This window comes from Pan troglodytes, chromosome 8 (genome assembly GCF_028858775.2).
Source record: "Pan troglodytes isolate AG18354 chromosome 8, NHGRI_mPanTro3-v2.0_pri, whole genome shotgun sequence".
Lineage (NCBI taxonomy): Eukaryota > Metazoa > Chordata > Mammalia > Primates > Hominidae > Pan > Pan troglodytes.
Genome location: NC_072406.2, coordinates 55,891,805 through 55,913,586, shown reverse-complemented (window position 1 = coordinate 55,913,586; position 21,782 = coordinate 55,891,805). Strand labels below are relative to the sequence as shown.

Below are 21,782 nucleotides of genomic sequence, written 5' to 3'. Positions count from 1 at the left end.
AGACCTTCTCTCTACAAAGAATAAAAAAGATGGCATGCACCTGTGGTCCCAGCTACTTGGGAGGTTGAGGCAGGAGGATCACTTGAGCCCAGGAGGTTGAGGCTGCAGTGAACTGTGCTCACTCCACTGCATTCTAGCCTGGGTGACAGAGTGAGACCCTGTCTCAAAAAATAAAAATAAAAATAAAAAAAGAGTCATGATACCTATATCCTTAAAATATGTGGATTTTACTGCATGTAAATTATTCCTTAGTAAAGTTGATTTTTTAAAAATTCAACTTGTCTTAAAATGAATTCAAAACAATTATCAAGGCCATCAAATTTAGTTTCTAATAGGTGTCACTCTTAATTTATTTCATAGTTCAAATTGTCTATAACACAATATACTACACATGCTTTAAAAAAAGAGAGAATATAAAAAAATAAAGTTCCCCTAAAGCCTGTAAAATTATTCTAAGTAATTATAATCGGTGAAGATAAATTAAGGAAATCTGAGTAAAATGTGATTTTTTTTAGGAGAATGTAGCTTAATCATTAAGCCCTGACAGTTACCTGAAGTTCTGCATAAATTGTACAAATGCTTCAGTTCTTTCAGCAAGTGGCACAATGATATTAATAATTGATCTAGTGATGTCAATCATCTCACTCTTCACTTTCATGAGAGGTCCAAAAGGGCGGAAGAGGGTCACATGTCTATATTCCGTAAGGTCTGCTTTCTTAAAAAAGAGTTCATACTGCGTGCCCTTATCTCTCTCAGTGCGATAATAACCTAAAGGAAAGAGTTAGGAACAAAGACGTCTCCATGTCAAAGTTTACAAATTCAATGGGAAGACAGATTTTACTCACTTAAACATAAAGGGTATTAAACTAGACCTGCAGGATTTTTACCTATTTGTGAAAATACTTATCCCCACTGCACAGTAACAATTACTCGCTTAAAAAAAAAGGTTAAAAAAAAAGTTCACTGTTCTGTTATTTTATTCAATCTATAAAATATACTACAAATGACAATTGTTCCTTTTTACATATGACTTTTTAAAAATACTAGGGCCTATCAATATGGTAATCATGATAAATAAAGAAATTACTTCTAGCAATATTAAAATCTAGACCCAAGAGCCAAAATTTCTATTGGTTTAGGTCAACTAAAAGAAATCGAGTGCCTTCGTGTCAGTTATGTGATACAAAGAGTGCCACATGGTCTCAATTTTGAGGACAGGGCCAGTCTAGTGAAGGAGACAGAAAAATAGACAAATAATAACAATATAGTGCTATGTGATATATATATATCTGTATATATATATATGTGTGTGTATACATACATACATATAAAATCACTGACTAGAGTGAAGTCAAAGAAAAATTGGTACAGATTTAAACACAGTGATTTGAGATGCCTTTGAGAGAAAAGCATGCGCATCTACGAGGCAATCTGATTTTTTTTTTTTTTTTTTTTAGACAGAGTCTCACTCTGTCACCAGGCTGGAGTGCAGTGGTGCAATCTTGGCTCACTGCAACCTCCACCTCCCGGGTTCAAGCAATTCTTCTGCCTCAGCCTCCCAAGTAGCTGGGACTACAGGCGTGTGTCACCACGCCCAGCTAATTTTTGTATTTTTAGTAGAGACGGGGTTTCACTATGTTGGCCAGGATGGTCTTGATCTCTTGACCTCATAATCTGCCCACCTCGGCCTCCCAAAGTGCTGGGATTACAGGAGTGAGCCACTGCGCCCAGTGGCAATCTGATTTTTAAGTATGGTGCTCAGGAGAGAGAAGAAGGTTAGACCTACAGATGTGTGAGTCACTCAGTAAATATCTGGGTATAAAATGGTGAATAAAATAGACTTGGTCCCAACCCTCCTGAGGCTTACACTTTAGTAGGAAGCACAAACCAGGAAATGGGCAACGCCACATACTGTGACAAGCAGTATGAATGTACAGGTGACAAGAGCACACAGAAGTACTGCTGTCTTAGACTTGAGGTTGCAGATGACTTCTCAGAAGAAGTGATATCTGAGCTAAAGTTTAGAAGAGGGATAGGAATTAGTTGTCATTACTAATTATTAGTAATTATTCTCCCTGCAGTGGGCAGACAGTGGCACAGTAGAGGAAAAGTGAGGAACAGAATATGTTCCATTTAGAGAAAAATCCTGAAGTATCAGAATCCAAGGAGAGTTATAAGACAAAAGCAGGAGCTGCAGAATATAAAACTGGCACAGCTCCCTTTCTTTTTAGGTAGAGCTGATGTGAGGACATTTTACGCATGTTACTTAGTTATCTTATTTCCTCCGCAGCTTCCAATTCTGCCATAAGCTACAAACATACAGGGAGAAGACAAAAAGCTGAGCTTGCAGAAAAATCAGAAGAGTTTTGAGAAAAATAATCCATCAAAAATGGCAGGAAGTGACAGCAGAAAAAAGAGGAGGCCACAAGGAAAGGCAGCTGCAATGCCACTGCAAAGCATAATGCCCTCCCTGATGGCCTCCAAAGGCCTCAGTGTATTATAATAATGCTACAGTGCAGCAAGTGATGGCCATGATGATTTGGAGTCAAAAAGTCTACATGTGCTATACGAGGGGTCCCTAACCCCCAGGCCACAGACCGCTACTGGTCCGTGGCCTGTTGGGAACTAGGCGGCACAGCAAGAGGTGAGTGATGGGAGCCTGGCAAGCATTACCGCCTGAGCTCCGCCTCCTGTCGGATCAGTGGCTGCACTGGATTCTCAAAGTAGAGCAAACTCTGTTGTGAACTGCACATGCAAGGAATCTACACTGCACGCTCTTTATGAGAATCTAACTAATGCCAGATGATCTGAGGTGGAACAGTTTCATCCTAAAACCATCCTCACCATCCCATGGAAAAACTGTCACCCATGAAACCAGTCCCTGGTGCCAAAAAGGCTGGGGACCACTGTGATAACACAGTTTATAGAATCAAGCAAAGAGAACTTTCAAGAAACATTTATTTTTAAAATGGTTTAAGTCAGCAATTAAATGTCTAGCAGTGAGTGTAAAGGAGATGGGTAGGGGTCTAGAATTATTACTGTTAATATCAATCAATAAGTATCTTAAATTTTATAGCAGTGTTCTTCAACCTCTGAGTCATATCCCATCTTGATACATAAAAATTCCATACCCTTTCTGAAATATGTATTAGGAAAACAGGTATTTCCTTACTTTTCCAAATGCCAAATGTGCTTTTTAAACTATGTATAACCCCTTGTTCAGACATGAGCTTCTCCTTCCTCCAATACGAAAAATAGCTAAGAGTCTACTAATTTTTTCTTTCCTTTATCAAATGGTTTTCAAGTTTTGAGTTTTAGTTTACACATTTTTAAAAACATAAAAAAGAACACCAAGATCAGGTAAGTGAGGAATATAAATCATACACATGCAACAAGAGCTGTTTTATTCTATTTCCCTAGTCCTTATTCTCCATTTTTATTATGATCTCATACCTTTTTCCAGAAGGCCACTTAAAATTCTTGGTGCAATGAAGTGCAAAAACTTTAAGTGTTTTAATACTGTGGATAATGACTGACTTATATTACTAGCATTTGTCTACAATACAATACTAGCATTTGTCTACAATACAATACTACAATACAATACCAGCATACAATACTAGCATTTGTCTTACTAACATAATATTGACCAACATATTTTTCACATTACCTTCTACGAAGTCATTTTCATTAAATATCAGTTTCTCTCCAAGGGGACCCTCCTCATCTTCTTGTTCATTATCTTCATCAGGATTATTAATGACCTCCAAGCCCGCTTCAATAACTTCCACCAATTCATCTCGTTTGTCTTTTCTAACTGGCTTTTCTTCAGGATGGCGAGTGAGACCCATTTCCAATTGAAATACTTTCATTAAGGTAAAACTTTCAAAGGGAATGACCCCATACTCACTGGGTAGTTTGGCCCCTATGCTAACTTCAGCTTTGTCAATTTGGGAATGAAGAAACTCTAAAAGATCACTAGGTGCTTGCTCTTTGTTGCTCTGATAGCCTATGCCATTAGCCCCTACATTCCTTCTTTCTTGCAGTGACCTCATCTTCTCACTCATTTCTTGTAATTCTTGTTTTAGTTGGGCAATTTGGCGTTTCAGACTGGTTGCCCTGGTCTGATAATGTTCTTCTTGTTCCTGTAGGAGGGCTTGATAATACTCTTTACCATAATTTTCCCCAACAACACCAGGAAGAGATGCATTTCCATCAGTCTGGGGGGCACATTCCAGGAGGTACATAAATAATACCAAACTGCAGAGCAAAGCAAGGCCCAACAGCAACCAGTGGGTCCGGGTGTGAAGAATCAGTCCTCTTCTAGGCATTCTTATTAATGTGTATTTGCCTAACAAAATAAGCTCTTTGTGTGTTCATACCTTTAGTAAAAAGTTATCAAAAATTAAAAACAAAATCAGAATTTCCATAAAATAATTCTGCCGTAGCTTTAAGTTTTTCTTTCTTCAGCAGTCATGACTACTTGCAGAAATGGGAAATTATGTATACTTTCTGTATTGTTACCATGATATCCAGAATAAAGCAATCTGATATATAAAATCCATTATATTGGTAGTGATTTTTCTGAAAGACACAGATCAGAATCAATCAGAATTTTGTTCCCTTAAGGATATCAAATTTGTTTGTGGCTTCAGTAAACTTAGCTACGTGACTACTACATGCAGAGAACTATGAGAGGTACTAATATAATTTAGAATATTCAGTAAATACTAGGAGAATTTTTTTTTTTTTTTTTTTGAGATGGAGTCTCACTCTGTCACCCAGGCTGGAACGCAGTGGCACAATCTTGGCTTACTGCAACCTCTGCCTCCTGGGTTCAAGTGATCCTTCCATCTCAGCTTCCTGAGTAGCTGGGACTACAGGCATCTGCCTACCACTCCCAGCTAATTTTTGTATTTTTAGTAGAGACAAGGTTTCACCATGTTAGCCAGGCTGGTCCTGACCTCAGGTGATCTGCCCGTCTTGGCCTCCCAAAGTGCTGGGATTACAGGTGTGAGCCACTGAGCCTGGCCTGGGAGAATTTTTTAAAATACCTTAAAAAACAATAAATTATGTATAATACTTTTAACTAGTATGTCTACACAGCTATAACTTGAATCAAAGAAACATTAAAATTACGTCAGCATAGTCTGTATTACATATATTCTACTGTTCTCTAATTATTTGAAAATTATATTGCCTATAACTCTTTATTAACATAGTATTTCAATTACCACACCATTTCCCAACTAAAGCTTATGACCATTTGGGAACTGAGTTTATAGAAATTGTTTCTGTTACAGTAATAACGGTTTACTGGAGAGAGAGATTTTCTTCCAGTTTATTCAACTCAAGCATTCTACCTCATTAATTTCTACAGCTCAGCTCAGCCAATCTAGGAGACTTAAAATTAAGTGGGGGAAAGAACAACTTCAAAAGCTCACAGACATCTGAAAAACACATTAAGAAAACATTTTTATATCCAATGTCCTCCCGTAGATTATTTGCACATTAGATCACATAATTCTTTCCACTGTATTATGCATCAACAGATTTCTTACAAGTCTAGAAAGGTTTGGAGTCTATATAAAGAAAAAACATGAAGAATTTAATCATCCTTATCAGCAGAGAAAAAAATTCAAAAACCATTTATACATTTATAAAATTACATGCTATCGTTCATGCCACAACCAGTTGTGCGAACTCTTCCATGTCTTTAATGATTCTTAACTCTAAAAATAGAGGTTTAACTTAGGACAAGGGAGGCAAGGAGGCCTCCACTGCAAAGAGAACTTCCATTGTAACAAAGTGCTTGTTGAGAAGGATAATGTGATATGACAGCAGGTTTTTAACAGTAATGGTTTTCTCACTGCAGCAAAACCTGGAAGATCACTACAGGTTATCAGTCCTAGCCACTTTTTTAATGAGTAGAAAAACCTGGATGCTTTCTGTGGCAAATGCTGCAATGCGTATTTTTTTTTTTTTTTTTGGTAACATGCCTGTATAAAACATAGGACAGAAGAAAACTTCTTATGGCCAATATACCACAAATAATGGTCTTAACTCTCCTTAGTCATTTATTATTTTAGTAAACGAAATGATAACCAAGTATCTTGAAAAATTTAATTCACTACAAGGGAGTCCTTTTTTTTTTTTTTTTTTTGAGACAGAGTCTCGCTCTGTCGCCCAGGCTGCAGTGCAGTGGCGCGATCTTGGCTCGCTGCAAGCTCCGCCTCCTGGGTTCGCGCTATTCTCCTGCCTCAGCCTCCCGAGTAGCTGGGACTACAAGCGCCGGCCACCACGCCGGGCTAATTTTTGTATTTTTAGTAGAGACGGGGTTTCACCGTGGTCTCATCTCCTGACCTCGTGATCCGCCCGCCTCGGCCTCCCAAAGTGCTGGGATTAGCCACCGCGCCTGGCCAAGGGAGTCTTTTACTATTACAGCATCTCTCTTACTGATTATAAATCTTGTTTGAGTGATGTAGAAAAAAACAGAAAAAAATAGTTGGCTTTAAGAAATACCATCTAATCAAAAAATAAGAATACAAAACTAGTATTATTTCCAGGACTTAACCATACCTCAAAACCATAATCCCTAGCATAAGAAAACACTTGAATTTCATTATTTAAAAGATAAACCTAGCGGTATCTGTTTTAACTATTACTAGCCCATTTATTAGGAAAAAGAACTGAAAATGTGGAGACATAATCTTGTATAATAAAGATATACATACTTTAATTAATAAAGATATACATACTTAAGCATGTTATACTCAAAACTGAAGTGAAACTGGGTAACAGAACTACCACTATCTTTTATTAATATGGTACCTCATATGTTTTCTTTATATACACAATGTATTTTAGACTATGAGCTATAACTCAGACAATAGGTCACTACTGAAGGTTTACTTTTCAATAAAATAGAATGGAAATTATCAGTGGCAGTGTTAAAGCTAAGGTCATTTTTCTTCCTCTTCCCTTTAAGGGAAATACAGGTTTTGAGATATCCTACTTAATATTACAGTTGAATATTTTCCAATAAAATGAAAGGATACTGTAATTACTTCAGAATGTAAATGTTAGTTGCATAATTCTGTGGTTATTAAAAATGAAAGATTTCAATTAAAATCTTATTTGCCTAGTTCCCGAAAGAAACTCTTTGGCCATAATCTAGAAGATTACATTATAGCTGTTCTATCATATAAATATATTAAGAATATTATAGAAAACATTTTTCTGTTGTTACATCTTGATTGTCATCATTCTATGAAATGTGTTTGTATCATGAATACGGTTCATTCACAGCCCAGAGTTAATCCCAACAAGCCTTCTCAGCACAAATGCAGATAGTTAAGTGTTTTGAGGAGAGAAAAGGATAATGTGAAGATGGGAAAATAAGCTGTTAAAGGTATGTAATATGAAGCCAAAGATCTCAGGATTGAAAGAAACCTTACAAGCCATCAATTCTAACTCTCTAAAACTGCTTAAAAAACTGACTTCCTTTTACAACCAAGATGAAGTAATGGGCCAGATTTACTCTCAGATTTGCTCTCTTTGGTTGTCTTGAAACAACCAAAAACAAACAAACAACTTTTCCTGCCAACAAACCCAAAATATGAAACAATGATTTTCAAGATATTTAACATCAGGTAACAAAGGACAGTGATCCCCAGAGAAACAAGAAACAAGTGGTTGCCAGCTTACTGCCTTAGTTTCTGAGCCACACAAGGAGGGGAACCTAAGCAGAGCCCAGCAGATTCCCTGAGTTCATGGGATGCAGCTCATAGTCTGAAGAGACCAAGGTATCTAGGATTAAAGCATATAGTACCAGAGTGGATACAGCTGCACACAGAGAGAACTCCAGAAATCTGAATAGGATATCCCATGGGTATTTGGCAGAGCACTGATAAGTAAAGGCTTATGAGGCAACTAACGGGCTAAGGAAAGGACCACACACAAAATTAGAGGACACAGAACCCAGCATTCATACAGGGCCAGGATTAGTGCATGTTCCCAACAGACAGACTGGAAAACCTCAAAATTCCCAGGGCACTCCGTAGAGCACTCAAAAAAATCTTGTCTCAGTAGTGGGAAATAATTAGCTCTAGACTAAACATGGCACTAATCCTGCCAATACATCTTAAAAGCAAGACTTGAAAGGATCACATTATTTCCAAGTAATAGCACAACAAGCCTTAAGAATATTTATAAGAATACAGAAATATCCAGTACTCAACAAAATAAAATTCACAATATCTGGCATCTCAACAAAAATTACCAGGTATAAAAAAATATGATCCATAATGAAAAAAATCAACAATTAAAACTGACCAATGATTAGAACTGACAGATGTGGGAATCTGCAGAAAAAGGACACCAAAACAGCTATCATAACTGTATTTTTAAAATGATGTTTATGTTCAAAAATTTAAGTAGAGGTATGAATGACATAAAAGAGATCCAAGTTAAACTTCAGGAGATGAAAATTTCAGTGTCTGAGATGAAAAATACACTGAATGGGATTAATGGCAGATTAGATATTTTAGAAGAAAATATTAGTAAACTAGAGATGTAGCAACAGAAACTATGCAACATACAGAAAGAAAAAAGAATCAAAAATATAAACAAAGCATTAATAAGCTCTGTGACAACTTCAAACAGCCTAATATACATGTAACTGGAGTCCCCCAAAGAAGGGGGAAGGAGTCAGGAGAAATACTTAAACAAATAAGGCTGAAAATTTCCCAAATTTGATGGAAACTATAAACACACATAAGAAGCTCAACCAATCCCAAATAGCCATAAAGAAAATTATAGCAAGGTACATGATAATCAAATTGCTCAAATCCAATGTAAAGAGAAAATCTTTAAACTGGCCACATGAAAAATGCACATCACATACAAGGAACAAAAGATAATAATGACAGATTACTCTTTGAAAACTGAAAGTAATTAGACAGTGGAACAATGATCTTTAAAGAACTAAAAAGAAAAATATGCCAGCCTACAATTCTATACCCAGAAAAATTATCTTTGAAAAAGGCAAAATACTTTCTCTACATAAAAAGCTAAAGGAATTCATCACCATCATACCTGTACTGTAAGTCTTTTAGGCAGAGGAACATAATACCAGAAAGGAATATGGATTTATACAAAGCAATGAAAAACATCATTAATGTTAACGACATTGGTAACTAAGATTTTTGCTCATTATTATCTAAATCTCTTCAAAAGATAACTGAATAAAATGGACAAAATCCTAGAAAGATAGAAACTAACAAAACTGATTTAAGAAGAAATACCAGATATGAATAGACTTATATGACAAAAGATTGAATTAATAATAATAAAAAAACTACCCACAATGAAAAGTCCAGGCCAAGAGGCTTCACTGGTGGAATGTACCAAACATTTATTTATTATTACTATTATTTTTTTGAGACAGAGTTTCGCTCTTGTTGCCCAGGCTGGAGTGCAATGGCGCGATCTCAGCTCACCGCAACCTCCGCCTCCCACGTTCAAGGGATTCTCCTGCCTCAGCTTGCCGAGTAGCTGGGATTACAGGCATGCACCACCACGCCTGGCTAATTCTGTATTTTTAGTAGAGATGGGGTTTCTCCATGTTGGTCAGGCTGGTCTTGAACTCTCGACCTCAGGTGATCCACCCGCCTCAGCCTCGAAAAGTGCTGGGATCACAGGCGTGAGCTACCACGCCCAGCCTAGCAAACATTTAAATAAGAATTATTATTATTAAATAAGAATTATCTTCACAGACTCTTCCAAAAAATAGAAGAGGAAGCATTCTATAAGGTCAGTATCATCCTGCTACCAAATCCAGACATTAAAAGAAAACCATAGGCCAATATCCTATATGAATATAAATACAAAAATCCTCAACAAAATACTAGCAAAACGAACCCAGCAATATATAAGAGGAATCATACATCATGGCCAAATAAGATTTATCCCAGGACTGCAAGGTTGGTTTAACATCTGAAAATCAATTAATGCAATATACCATATCAATAGAAGACAAAATTCACTTGATCATCTCAACAGACATGGAAAAAGCATTTGACAAAATCCAACACCATTTCCTAATAAAAACCATTCAATAGGGGCTGGGTGCGGTGGCTCACACCTGTAATTCCAGCACTTTGGAAGGCCGAGGTGGGCGGATCCCACGAGGTCAGGAGATAGAGACCATCCTGGCTAGCACAATGAAACCCCGCCTCTACTAAAAATACAAAAAATTAGCCGGGTGTGGTGGTGGCATGCACCTGCAGTCCCAGCTACTCAGGAGGCTGAGTTAGGAGAATCACATGGACCTGGGAAGCGAAGGTTGCAGTGAGCCGAGATCACGTCACTGCACTGCAGCCTGGGCGACAAAGGGAGACTCCATCTCAAAAAACCAAACCAAACCAAACCAAATACCATTCAATAAACTAGAAGACACCTTCCTAATCTAAGAAAAGGGACCTACAAAAAACCCATAGCTAACATTGTATTTAATGATGAAAGACTGCATGCCTTCCCCCAAGATCAGGAATAAGACAAGGATGTCTGTTCTTGTCACTTCTATTTATATTGTACTAGAGGAGGTTGTAGCCAAGGCAATTAGGCAAGAAAATGAAATAAAAGGCATCCAGATTGAAAAGGAAGAAGTAAAACTATCTTTATTTGCAGATGACATGATCTGTATGCAGAAAATCCTAAGGAATTCACTAAAAATCTATTATAACTAATAAATGAGTTCAGCCAGTTGTAGGATACAATATCGATATACAAAAATCAATTGTATTTCTCTACATTAGCAACAAGCAATCTGAAAATGAAATTAAAAAAACAATCCTGTATACAATATGGCATCAAAAAGAATAAAATAGGAATAATGTTAACAAAAGAACTGCAAGACTTGTATTCATAGAAACTACAAAACATTGTTGGAAGAAAGTTAAGATTTAAATAAACAGAAAGACACCACACTCATGATTGGAAGGCTTAATATTGCTAAAATGGTAATATTCCCCAATTAATGTACAGACTAAACACAATCCTCTTCAAGAATCCCAGTGGACTTCTTGTAGAAATTGGCAAGCTGATCTTAAAATTTATACAAATTCAAGAAACCCAGAATAACCCAAATAATATTGAACAAGAAAAATGAAATTGGAGGAAAACACTTCCCAATTCCAAAAATTACTACAGAGCCCCAGGTAATTAAGACAATGTGGTATGGCATAAAAATAGACATATAGTCAATGGAATGGAACTTAAAGCCCAAAAATAAATCGTCACATTTATGGTTAGTTGATTTTCAACAAGAGTAGCAAGGCAGTTCAATGGGAGAAAGAATAGTTTTTTCAATAAATAGTACTGGGACAACTGGATATTTACAGGCAAAAGAATGAAACTAGACTCCTACTTCACACCACATTCAAAAATTATCTCAAAATGGGTCAAATATCTGAATGTAAGAGTCAAAACTAGAAAACTCTTAGAACAAAACCTATGTATAAATATTTGTGACCTTGGATCAGGCAACAGCTTCTTAGATATGACACCAAAGACAAAACAAATATTAACTGGACCTCATCAAAATAAAAAAACTTGTGTTGCAAAGGACATCATCAAGAAAGTGAAGAAATAACCCATACAATTAGAGAACATTTGTAAATCATTTGTCTGTCTTACTTTAAAAAGCAAAAAAAAAAAAAAAAAAAAAGATAACTCGACAAGCAAAAGATCTGAACAGACATTTCTCTAAAGAAGATATATAAATGGCCTATATAAATACATGAAAAGATGCTCAACACCATTAGCCAAAAAGGAAATGCAAATCAAAAGCACAATTAGATACCACTCCACATCCACTAGCATGTAATTCAAGGTGAATCATAGACCTAAATGGAAAAAAACCAAAAACAAGCATAGGATAAAATCTTTGTCACTCTGAGTTAGGCAAAGATTTCTTAGATATGATATTCAATAGCATAAATGATAAATTGAATTTCATCAAAATTAGCAATCTGTGCTCTTTCAAAGACATTGTTAAGAGAATGAGAAGACAAGTGATGGACCTGGAGAAAATATGGGCAAAGCATGCGTCTTATAAAGGACTTGTACCAAGAATATATTTTAAAATGATCAAAATGAAATAATAACAAACACAACTCAATTAAAATGTGGGGAAAGGCCTGAACCCTTCAAATAAACACTTGAAAAAGATGCTCAACATTGTTAGTCATTAGGGAAATGCAAATCAAACCATAATAAGACACCACTACACAGAAGGGCTAAAAATAGAATGGCTAACATTAAAAAGAATGACCATACCAAGTGTTGTTAACGTGGAAGGACTAGAACTTTCATACACTGCTGATGGGAATATAAAATAGTTTTGTTAATAAGTTATGAACTTAACAAGTTAGATTATTTTCTTATTAAAAAAAAAAAGACAGGATCTTGCTCTGTTACCAGAGCTGTAGCGCAGTGCCTCTATCATATTATAGCTCAATGCAGCCTAACTCCTGGGCTCAAGTGATCCTCCTGCCTCAGCTTCCCGAGTATCTGGGGCTACAAGTGGGAGCCACTACACCTGGTGGGATGGCTAATATTGAGTGTCAACTTGACTGAACTGAAGGATACAAAGTATTGTTCATGGGTGTGTCTGTGAGGGTGTTGCCAAAGGAAATTAACATTTGAGTCAGTGGACTGGGAGGGGTAGACCCACACTCAATCTGGTTGGGCACCATCTAATCAGCTGCCAGCGGGGGTAGAATAAAGGAGGCAGGAGAAGATGGAAGGGCTGACTTGCTGAGTCTTATGGACTTCATCTTTCTCCCATGCTGGATGCTTCCTGCCCTAGAACATCAGACTCCAAGTTCTTTAGCTTTTGGACTCTTGGACTTACACCAGTGGTTTTCCAGGGGCTCTTGGGCCTTTGGCTGCACAGACTGAAGGCTGCACTGTTAGCTTCCCTACTTTTGGGACTCGGACTGATCCACCACTGGCTTCCTTGCTCCTCAACTTGCTGATGACCTACCATGGGACTTCACCTTGTGATGGTGTGAGTCAATTCTCCTTAATAAACTCCCTTTCATATATACATATATCTTCTTAGTTCTGTCCCTCTAGAGAACCCTGACTAATACACTTGGCTAATTAAAAAAATATATTTTTTTAGAGAGAGAGTCTTGCTATGTAGTCCAGGCCAAGTTTCTTAATAAGTGAGTAAGCCTACTCATGTGATCCAGCCATTCCATTCCTAGATATTTACCTAAAAGAAATGAAAGCACATATTCATACTATTAAAATAAGATGGAGACCAGGTCTGTAAATCCCCTGGACAAAGCCAGTTAAGCCATTAAAACAACCTTGACCTTGCAAATATAAGCAATAGAAGCAAAACTTAATTTGGGCTGTTTGCAAATGTAAACTTTGGTTATTTTTTGTCTGTGCCTATATTAAAGAAAAATCAGGCTGGGCATGGTGGCTCATGCCTGTAAGCACCTTGGGAGGTTGAAGCAGGAGGATCACTTGAGGCCAGAATTTGAGATCAGCCTGGGCAATATAGCTAGCGAGACCTTGCCTCTATAAGAAATTAAAAAATTAGCCAGGCGTGGCGGTGCATGTCTGTAGTTCATGTTGTCCTGGTTACTTGAGAGGCTGAGGTGGGAGGATCACTTGAGCCCAGGAGTTCAAAGCTGCAGTGAGCTACGATCGCACCAAAGCACTCTAGCCCTGTCTCTTAAAAAAAAAAAAAAAAAGAAACAAACAAACTTAGGCTATGCCAATTAGAAGCCATCAACTAACTTACATAACTAGGGACTTTCCAATAGGATGGACTAAACAAGGCAACGATATAAATATAATTAATCAAATATTTTCTTTGCCTTGCTTCCTTGTTCATCCTATAGAAGTCTTCCGCTTGCATTCCTTTGGTGGAGTCCCAAATCACTTTTGATTTGTTGCTGTCTGATTCATGAATTGCTGTTTGCTCAGACAAAACTCTTTAAAATTTTATTCTGCCTCAGTTTATACTTTAACAATACCAAAACCTGTACACAAATGTTCATAGCAGCTTCTATGTGTAGAGCCCAAAACCAGAAACAACCCAGGGTCCACCAACAGGTGAATGGACAAACTGTAGTAAAACAGATACACAATGGAACACTGCTTAGCAATAAAAAGGAATAAACTCTGACACATGCTTCACCATGGATAAATATCAACAATTACTCTGAGTAATAGGAGCCAGGCAACAGAAGTACTTACTATATGATTCTATTTATATAAAATTTTAGAAAATGCAAGGTAATTTGTAGTTAACTGAAAGTAAATCAGTCAATGATTGCCTGTGGGAGGTGGTACCAGGAAGGAATTATAAAAAGGGATGAAAAAACTTTTGGGAGTAATGGATTTGCTCATTACTTTGGTTGCAGTGATGATTTCACAGGTGTATACATATGTTAAAACTTATCAAATTGCACACTTTAAATATGTGTAGTTTATTTTATGTCAATTATACCTCAATGAAGCTGTTTAAAAAATAAAGCCAAGTCAGATTCAGTAGTAGTGCCAAAAAGGCATTTGTAAAACAACAACAAAAAAACCCCTCCAGTTTGTTTACTGAAGTATAAAGATTTGTTGATTATGAATTTGCATTTAAAAAACAAAACTAAGCCCCTCATCTCCCCAAAAATAGAGTATTACATATTTACATATTCCTTTAAAGGTCTTACCATATCTTTTCTCCTTGCCTTGTGACTTGGAGACAACAGAAGTGTTAAAGATAGTTAATGCTATAGCACTGGTCCCTTACATAATAATAAGACCCTTAAAGAGTTTTTACTCAATCTTGATTATACACAATTTTTGGTACTATGAACACAAATGTTATGCATCATTTCCAGGACATGTACATTGCATGCAGTATGTCAAGCTAACTTGGAAGACTAATCTGCTGCCCTCTGAAAGATATAATCCATTTGAGTGTATTATAAAACATATTCTGTATAATCTTCCTAAATTTTCTGCACAGAACAATTTCTCATTAAGGTTTTCAAAAACTAAATTTATAATTTTGAGTTCATTTTTTATAAAGCAAAAACAAAGCCACACAATTATTTGGAAAACATAACCAGTCAGAAAACTAAAGCATTATGAAGTGTAAATATCTAGGAAGGAGGAGATCAGAACGTTTCATTTCTTGATAAGTTCTTGATTACTTGATAAGTATTACAGTGATGCATGGGTTGTCAACATGTTATTGAATAAGTGGTCTGTAAGTACCGATCATCTGAAAGCAGCACTTTTTCAACAAATACTTGATTACCTACTGTGTGTCAGGCACTGTGCTGAGTACCAAGGACAAGTAATATCAAATGGATGCTTTTAACAGCGTGTTTCCGGAGAAAACTATAATCATGGTACCTGGATTTCAGCAAGACAAAGGAGAAAAATGTGCCAAACTGTGGCACAGCAAAAACCAGTTAAAGAGTCAAGTGTAACAGCTACTTAATAGCTATGTAATCTTGGGCATAACACTTCACCTCTCAGGGCCTCCTCTCAAAAATGAGGCAGTTTTGCCTGAACAGTCAATGTTCCTTCCAAGATATTATGATTCCTTTATTATGATTCCACACACACACACACACACACACATTTTTGGAGAGCAAACTTGATTTAAATGCACAGGCCGTTTAATCCAGCAATTCACAATTCCACTTTCCTGATTCTATACTACAGAGGTATCCATACTACTATATAAAGTCACATACATAGGATGTTTATGAGTGTTACACGTAACAGCAAAATAAAATTATAAGCAACTTAATGTTCATCAATAGAGGAAAGGTTAAATTAACTGAAGACATTTATACAACAGAATATTTTAAAGGAATTAGGTACATCTTTATGTGCTGATGTAGACAATACCTACAAAATGGTGTTACCATGTTGCAAATATTTTTTCTCAGTTTGTCTTGTCCACAATAGGCTTGGGAGCCAGATGGCCTGAATTCAAAGATCTGCAACATGGTTTTCTACTCTTCATTACAGACAAATTCCATAATATATGTAAACTTCAGTTTCCTCCTCTGTTAAGTGGGAATAATTACAGAACCTACCTTAGAGTATAATTATAACACTTATTCAAGTAAAACATGACAAGCATAAGTGCTCAGTAAGTGTTAGATATTATTTCCTATTAAGCAAAGTTTTGTTGGTGGTGGTGGTGGTGGTAATAGACTCAAATCTATCAATCTTTTCCTATTTCTTGATTTTAGCTTCCCTACCTGAAGTAATCCTAATAAAAGTAATTTTTCCCTCAAATAGATAGCTAATTCTTGCCACTTACCATGCAATCCATGCTCGTCACTAGTTTGAAATGCCATCTTTATCATTAGCAAAATTCCTATATATGCATAAGTCCATTTCTGACCTCTAAACCAGGAATCAGCAAATATTTTAGGTCAGACAGTAAATGTCACAACCAGTTGATTCTGCCTTTGCAGCACAAAAGCAGTCACAGACGATATGTAAGTGAATGAGTATAGTTGTGTTCCAAGGGACACTGAAATTTGAACTTCATATAATTTTCATGGGTCATGAAGCATTATTTTCTTTTTCTCCCCAAAGCATTAGAAAGTATAGGGCTGGGCACGGTGGCTCACGCGTGTAATCCCAGCACTTTGGGAGGCTGAGGCAGGCAGATCACGAGGTCAGGAGTTCAAGACCAGCCTGAGGAACACGGTGAAACCCCGTCTCTACTAAAAATTAGCCGGGCATGGTGGCATGCACCTGTAATCCCAGCTACTCAGGAAGCTGAGGCAGGAGAATCACTTGAACCCAGGAAACAGAGGTTGCAGTGAGCCAAGATCACGCCACTGCACTCCAGCCTGGGCAACAGAGTGAGACTCTGTCTCAAAAATAAATAAATAAATAAGCAAATAAATAAATACAAAATAAAAAAAATAAAAAGTGTAAAAGCCAGTCTTAGATCACAGGCTATACTAAAACAGGCAGCCAGCCATACTGGCAACCCCTGCTTTAACTTCTAAAAAATTTTTACACTTTAAAAATTTCACAAAATAAATACATGTGATAAAAAGGTTAAACAACATATAAGGGCACACAACCCCAATCCCTTCTGTGAGCTGATAGGGAAGAAGAGTGGGGAACAGTCAGCAAACCTAACACATCTTTCCATAAGCTCTCAGAAAAGGCATACTTCTTGTTCGTCTCCACTGTACAGACAAAGAAACAGACCAGAGAGGGAAGGGTTGATCTATATTTGCCAGTCCTTTGTCCTCTGATACTTATTTCTCCCTGGCTCAGGCTGCCCAAGACTGTGCCTGGACACTCCTACCTTAGGGATCTCTGTTATCTCTGTGGTTATTTCTTCTTTTCCTATTTCTAATGCCTCCTGGAACTCCTATTAGATGTATATTGACTCTTCTAGATCTACTTTGCATGTCATGGCTAGTCTTTCCCACTTTCTTTTTTTTTTTTTTTTTTTTTTTTTGAGACAGTTTCACTGTCAGCCAGGCTGAAGTGCAGTGGCAGCCTCCACTACCTGAACAGCTGGGACGACAGGTGTGCACTACCATACTGCTAATTTTAAAAATGATTTGTGGCCAGGTGCGGTGGCTCACGCCTGTAATCCCAACACTTTGGGAGGCTGAGGCAGGTGGATCATGAGGTCAGGAGATCAAGACTATCCTGGCTAACATGGTGAAACCCCGTCTCTACTAAAAATACAAAAATTAGCCGGGCATGGTGGCGGGCGCCTGTAGTCCCAGCTACTTGGGAGGCTGAGGCAGGAGAATGGCGTGAACCTGGGAGGTGGAGCTCGCAGTAAGCCGAGATGGCGCCACTGCACTCCAGCCTGGGCAACAGAGCCAGACTCCGTCTCAAAAAAAAAAAATTATTTGTAGAGACAGGGTCTCATTATGTTGCCTAGGCTGCTCTCAAACTCCTGGAATCCAGAGATCCTCCTGCCTCGGCCTTCCAAAGTGTTGGAATTACAGGCATGAGCCACCACACCTGGCCCTTTCCTACTTTCCATGTTTAAATATTCAAGAATCAATTGCTTTTTTTCATGGCAGCCTGTATGTGTTCAGTAGGCATAATACCTTAACAAATTTGAAGATACTAATACTTACTTTAAAGCTTTCTTTTGTCTTACATTAGCTCCACTGCTTCAGTGCCTAGTTCTGTATTTGTTTGGTCTGAAGCTTCTCTTAGATGCTACCGATTTCCCACAAATGTTTAGTGATTTTTGTTGTGTGTTCACATTATAAATGTGCTAGTAGTATCTCAGTCCATATGAAAATCACTGTACTCCTGCTGTGAATTCACATTTGTAACTAGCCCTATAATTCAATTTTACACTTATACCTAGTGCTTGTGTAGCATGACAATAACAATGTAAGTTCTTTGACTTGCAGTCCCATGATTCTTCAATCCACTTTCAGTCATATCCTTTTGGTATTTCATTTCCTCTAAAAAACCACTAACTTGAGTAATACAGTTCTTAAGTAAATGTTATGCTAAACTTCAGAGTCAGATCCTCACCAGCTCTAACAGACTTGTCTAACAGTTAAACAAACAATGACAGTCCGACAGAAGACAGTCATAAATGTGCAATTCAAAGGGTAAATAATAACATGGTAATGAATGAATCACTTACGTCTTGAACTCATAATAGTTATGCTTTTTTTAAACCAACCTTGAATGTTATATTAGTTAAAATAACAAATTCTATTACATTAAAAAAAAGATGACTCCATGTTGGTTAAATTTTCTGCCTTTGGTTGGTAATGGTATGGTTGGTAATGACTCCATGTTGGTAATTTTCTGCTTATGCCATGACTCAGTCATTCTATAGCTGACAGAAATGCATACAGATGCTCACCAAGACATTTAATTTACAAGAATGTCCACAGTACTCTTTTTTTTTTTTTTTTTTCTTTTTGAGACCGAGTCAGGCTCTGTCGTCCAGGCTGGAGTGCAGTGGCACGATCTCGGCTCACTGCAACCTCCACCTCCCGCCTCAGCCTCCCAAGTAGCTGGGCTTACAGGCGCCCGCCACCACGCCTGGCTAATTTTTGTATTTTTAGTAGAGATGCGGTTTCACCATGTTTGCCAGGCTGGTCTCGAACTCCTGACCAAGTGATCCACCTGCCTCGGCCTCCCCAAGCGCTGGGATAAAAGGCCTGAGCCACCACGCCAGGCCCACAGTATTCTTAATATCCAAAACACATCATATACAAAAATTGGGAACATAAATGTCCATCAACTGAAGAGTAGTCACATATTATTCAATAGACTATTACACAGTAATAATACAATACCATGAAATAGCATGGGTGTGTCCCACAAACAATATGCTGAGAATACTATGTGATTCCATTAACATGAAGCTCAAAACACAGAAATCTAAAAGCAGGTAAGAGAAGTTAGAATACAGATGGGAAAACAAGGATATAACTGACATGGAAGAAGCACAGGAAAACAGGATGATGGAAATGTTCTATGGTTATAATTTGATATATCTGGTGGTTCCACAGGGTAATAAGTATGTAAAAATTCATTGAACTGTACAATTAAGATTCGTGCTCTTATTGATTTCATATGTATTTTATGCCTCGACAAAAACAAAGAGAAAAATGCAGCTTCTAAACTGGTTGGAAGTGTGTTTATTTAGGCCAAAATCCTCTGAGCCACAAATACTGGAAATCCAACATCTTTTTTCATTCTTTTAGTTACATGACAACTTTAAACAAATGGTACAAGAACAATAATACAAAACGAACGCTAACATTCAGTCCTAAAATACTTGGCTTCTTACTTCCAAGATCGAAGCTACTATTTTAATACAACATTCAAAAAACAACATTAATTACCAGACATGAAGGCCCTGCTCCCGCGAGCCTTGAATGACGGTGAAACGTCACGACATCCCACATCTATCTCAAAAGCACGCTAGAAAATGCCTCCAAGTTTAACAAGCCAAGGACTCAGGAAGAGAAGCTTCAGATGTATAATCAAACTATCATACCGCCAATACCATCATCACAAACAGAAGTATCACTGTCGTGCTTCCTGCGTTGCTCAAGGGTAGAGTTATTTTTAAGGTGCATTCTCCGACAACGCCAGAGGCTCCCCATCTCCTCCGCCCCACTGAGCCCTCCACGACAGAGCATCTTTACCGGCGCTCGCTCTGCCATCTACAGATAAAGAGGGGCTGAGGGCAGAACTATTTTAACGCGATGACGAGGTCACCACTGATTAAAAAGTTTATCCACTGAGAGGAGCAGAGATGGTGATGAATAGGTAAAAACAAAACGAAACAAAACAAAGCCCAACACTGACAAGCGAACCAATCGTCTCTGGCCGCGCTTTCCCTAAAACCGGAGCCGACTCCGGCAGGCTCATCCCTGAGAGACAGGGCCCCCCGCAGGACCGGTCCGCTAGGCGACCCCACCCGACCAGACAGGAGCCCGCAGCCCCGGCGCCCGCACCGCCCGGGCCGGAGCCGGCGGGAGTCGCGGACTGGCGGGCGAGGCCGGGCCAGGTACTCACCGCGCTCGCCCGCTCTGCGCTCCGCCGCCTCCTGCGCCGCGGGCACACCCGGGCGGCGCCTCACGCCTTGGGCCCGCCGCCGCCTCAGCCACCCACCCCCGGGCGCGCCGCCGCGCCTGAGAGGCCACCACTTCCGGCGCGCGCGAGGAAATGAGGCCGCCGCGCGCCCGCGGCCCCGCCCAGGAAGCTCCGCCACTGGCAGCTGGGTACCGATTCATCACCGACGTGTTAAAGTATCCGTGTGTGGGCCTCCAAAAACCGTTTGTGGAGACAGCAGAGTGCCCGAGGCAGGAAACCGCTCCGGCCTGGAGGCGCCCCTGCCCGGACTCGTGGACTGCAGCGCTGTCCCGCCCGGAAGCCGATCCTGGGAGTCCGAGCGGGGCCGCGGGGCCTGCGTGGCAGCCGAGTCGAGGGCTTCGGGCCGCGGGGCTGTGGAGCGCCCCTTGGCGCTGGGCCGCCGGCAGCCGTGAGCGCATCACTGCATTTCCCTGGAGGAATTCCTCATCTGTTGAATGAGGGAGTTGAGGCAGACACGCTGGGAAATGGCTTCGAGCTCACACACTGATTTTCGTGAGTGGAAAGAGAAGCCCTTTCTTAGGCGTCTTCCATACCACTGCATGTTCCAGGGTCCTCCCCGGGCTCGCTGTCTCCCACGCCACCCCGAGCACGGCCTAAGCGGGCGAGCGAAGGCGCCACGGCCCCGAGAGCCGGCTGTGGTGGGTGCCGGGCGCGTCACCGCGGGCTGGCGGGGGAGGGGACGCTGGGAAGCCCTCCAGAAAGAGGAGCCGCCACCGAGCAAATTCCCATCTGCCACGCACCGCAGAGCCTCGCCCTCCGCCGCCAGCATTTTCTTTCTTTGTTCTCCTAGCCCTACAAACGCTGGGTTTCCTTTCTCATTCGTGGACTTTTTTCCCTGGATCCTTACTGCTCCTACCCTGTGGCCGCACGTCTGGCAGATGCGCGGCGGGCGCTGCTTGAACCCCCGAATCCTCACAAGCCTCTGTGCAGCGGCCACGGCCCTCAGCTAGCGGCGGGGAGACTGAAGCCGCAGGGTCAGGGTTAGTTGCCACGTGTTTTAAATTCCTATCCAAACTTCCATTATAATTGTTTTTATTTATTTATTCATCTATTTTTTGAGACAGGGTCGCGCTCTGTCGCCCAGGCTGGAGTGCAGTGGAGCGATCACGGTT

General features: G+C 39.4%; 1 protein-coding gene across 6 annotated transcripts in view; it reads right to left on the bottom strand.

The window, feature by feature from the left end:
* CSGALNACT2 (chondroitin sulfate N-acetylgalactosaminyltransferase 2) overlaps nucleotides 1-20,721 on the bottom strand; it is a 47,983-nt gene extending 27,262 nt beyond the window's left edge. For 4 of the 6 annotated variants that reach the window (XR_010146860.1, XR_001721315.4, XM_016963080.4 and 1 more), the window contains exons 1-3: nucleotides 20,593-20,715; nucleotides 3,671-4,584; nucleotides 552-768 (exon numbers count right to left, since the gene is read on the bottom strand). Coding sequence is in view for 3 of the 6 variants with exons in the window: in XM_016963080.4 (XP_016818569.4) it covers nucleotides 552-768; nucleotides 3,671-4,331 (878 nt within the window). In the remaining 3 variants the exon portion in view is untranslated. Of the gene's footprint in view, nucleotides 1-551; nucleotides 769-3,670; nucleotides 4,585-20,592 lie in introns of all 6 variants that reach the window. The other 2 variants (XM_016963076.4, XM_063781700.1) reach the window with 2 other exon arrangements.
* Nucleotides 20,722-21,782: the final 1,061 nt, after the last annotated feature.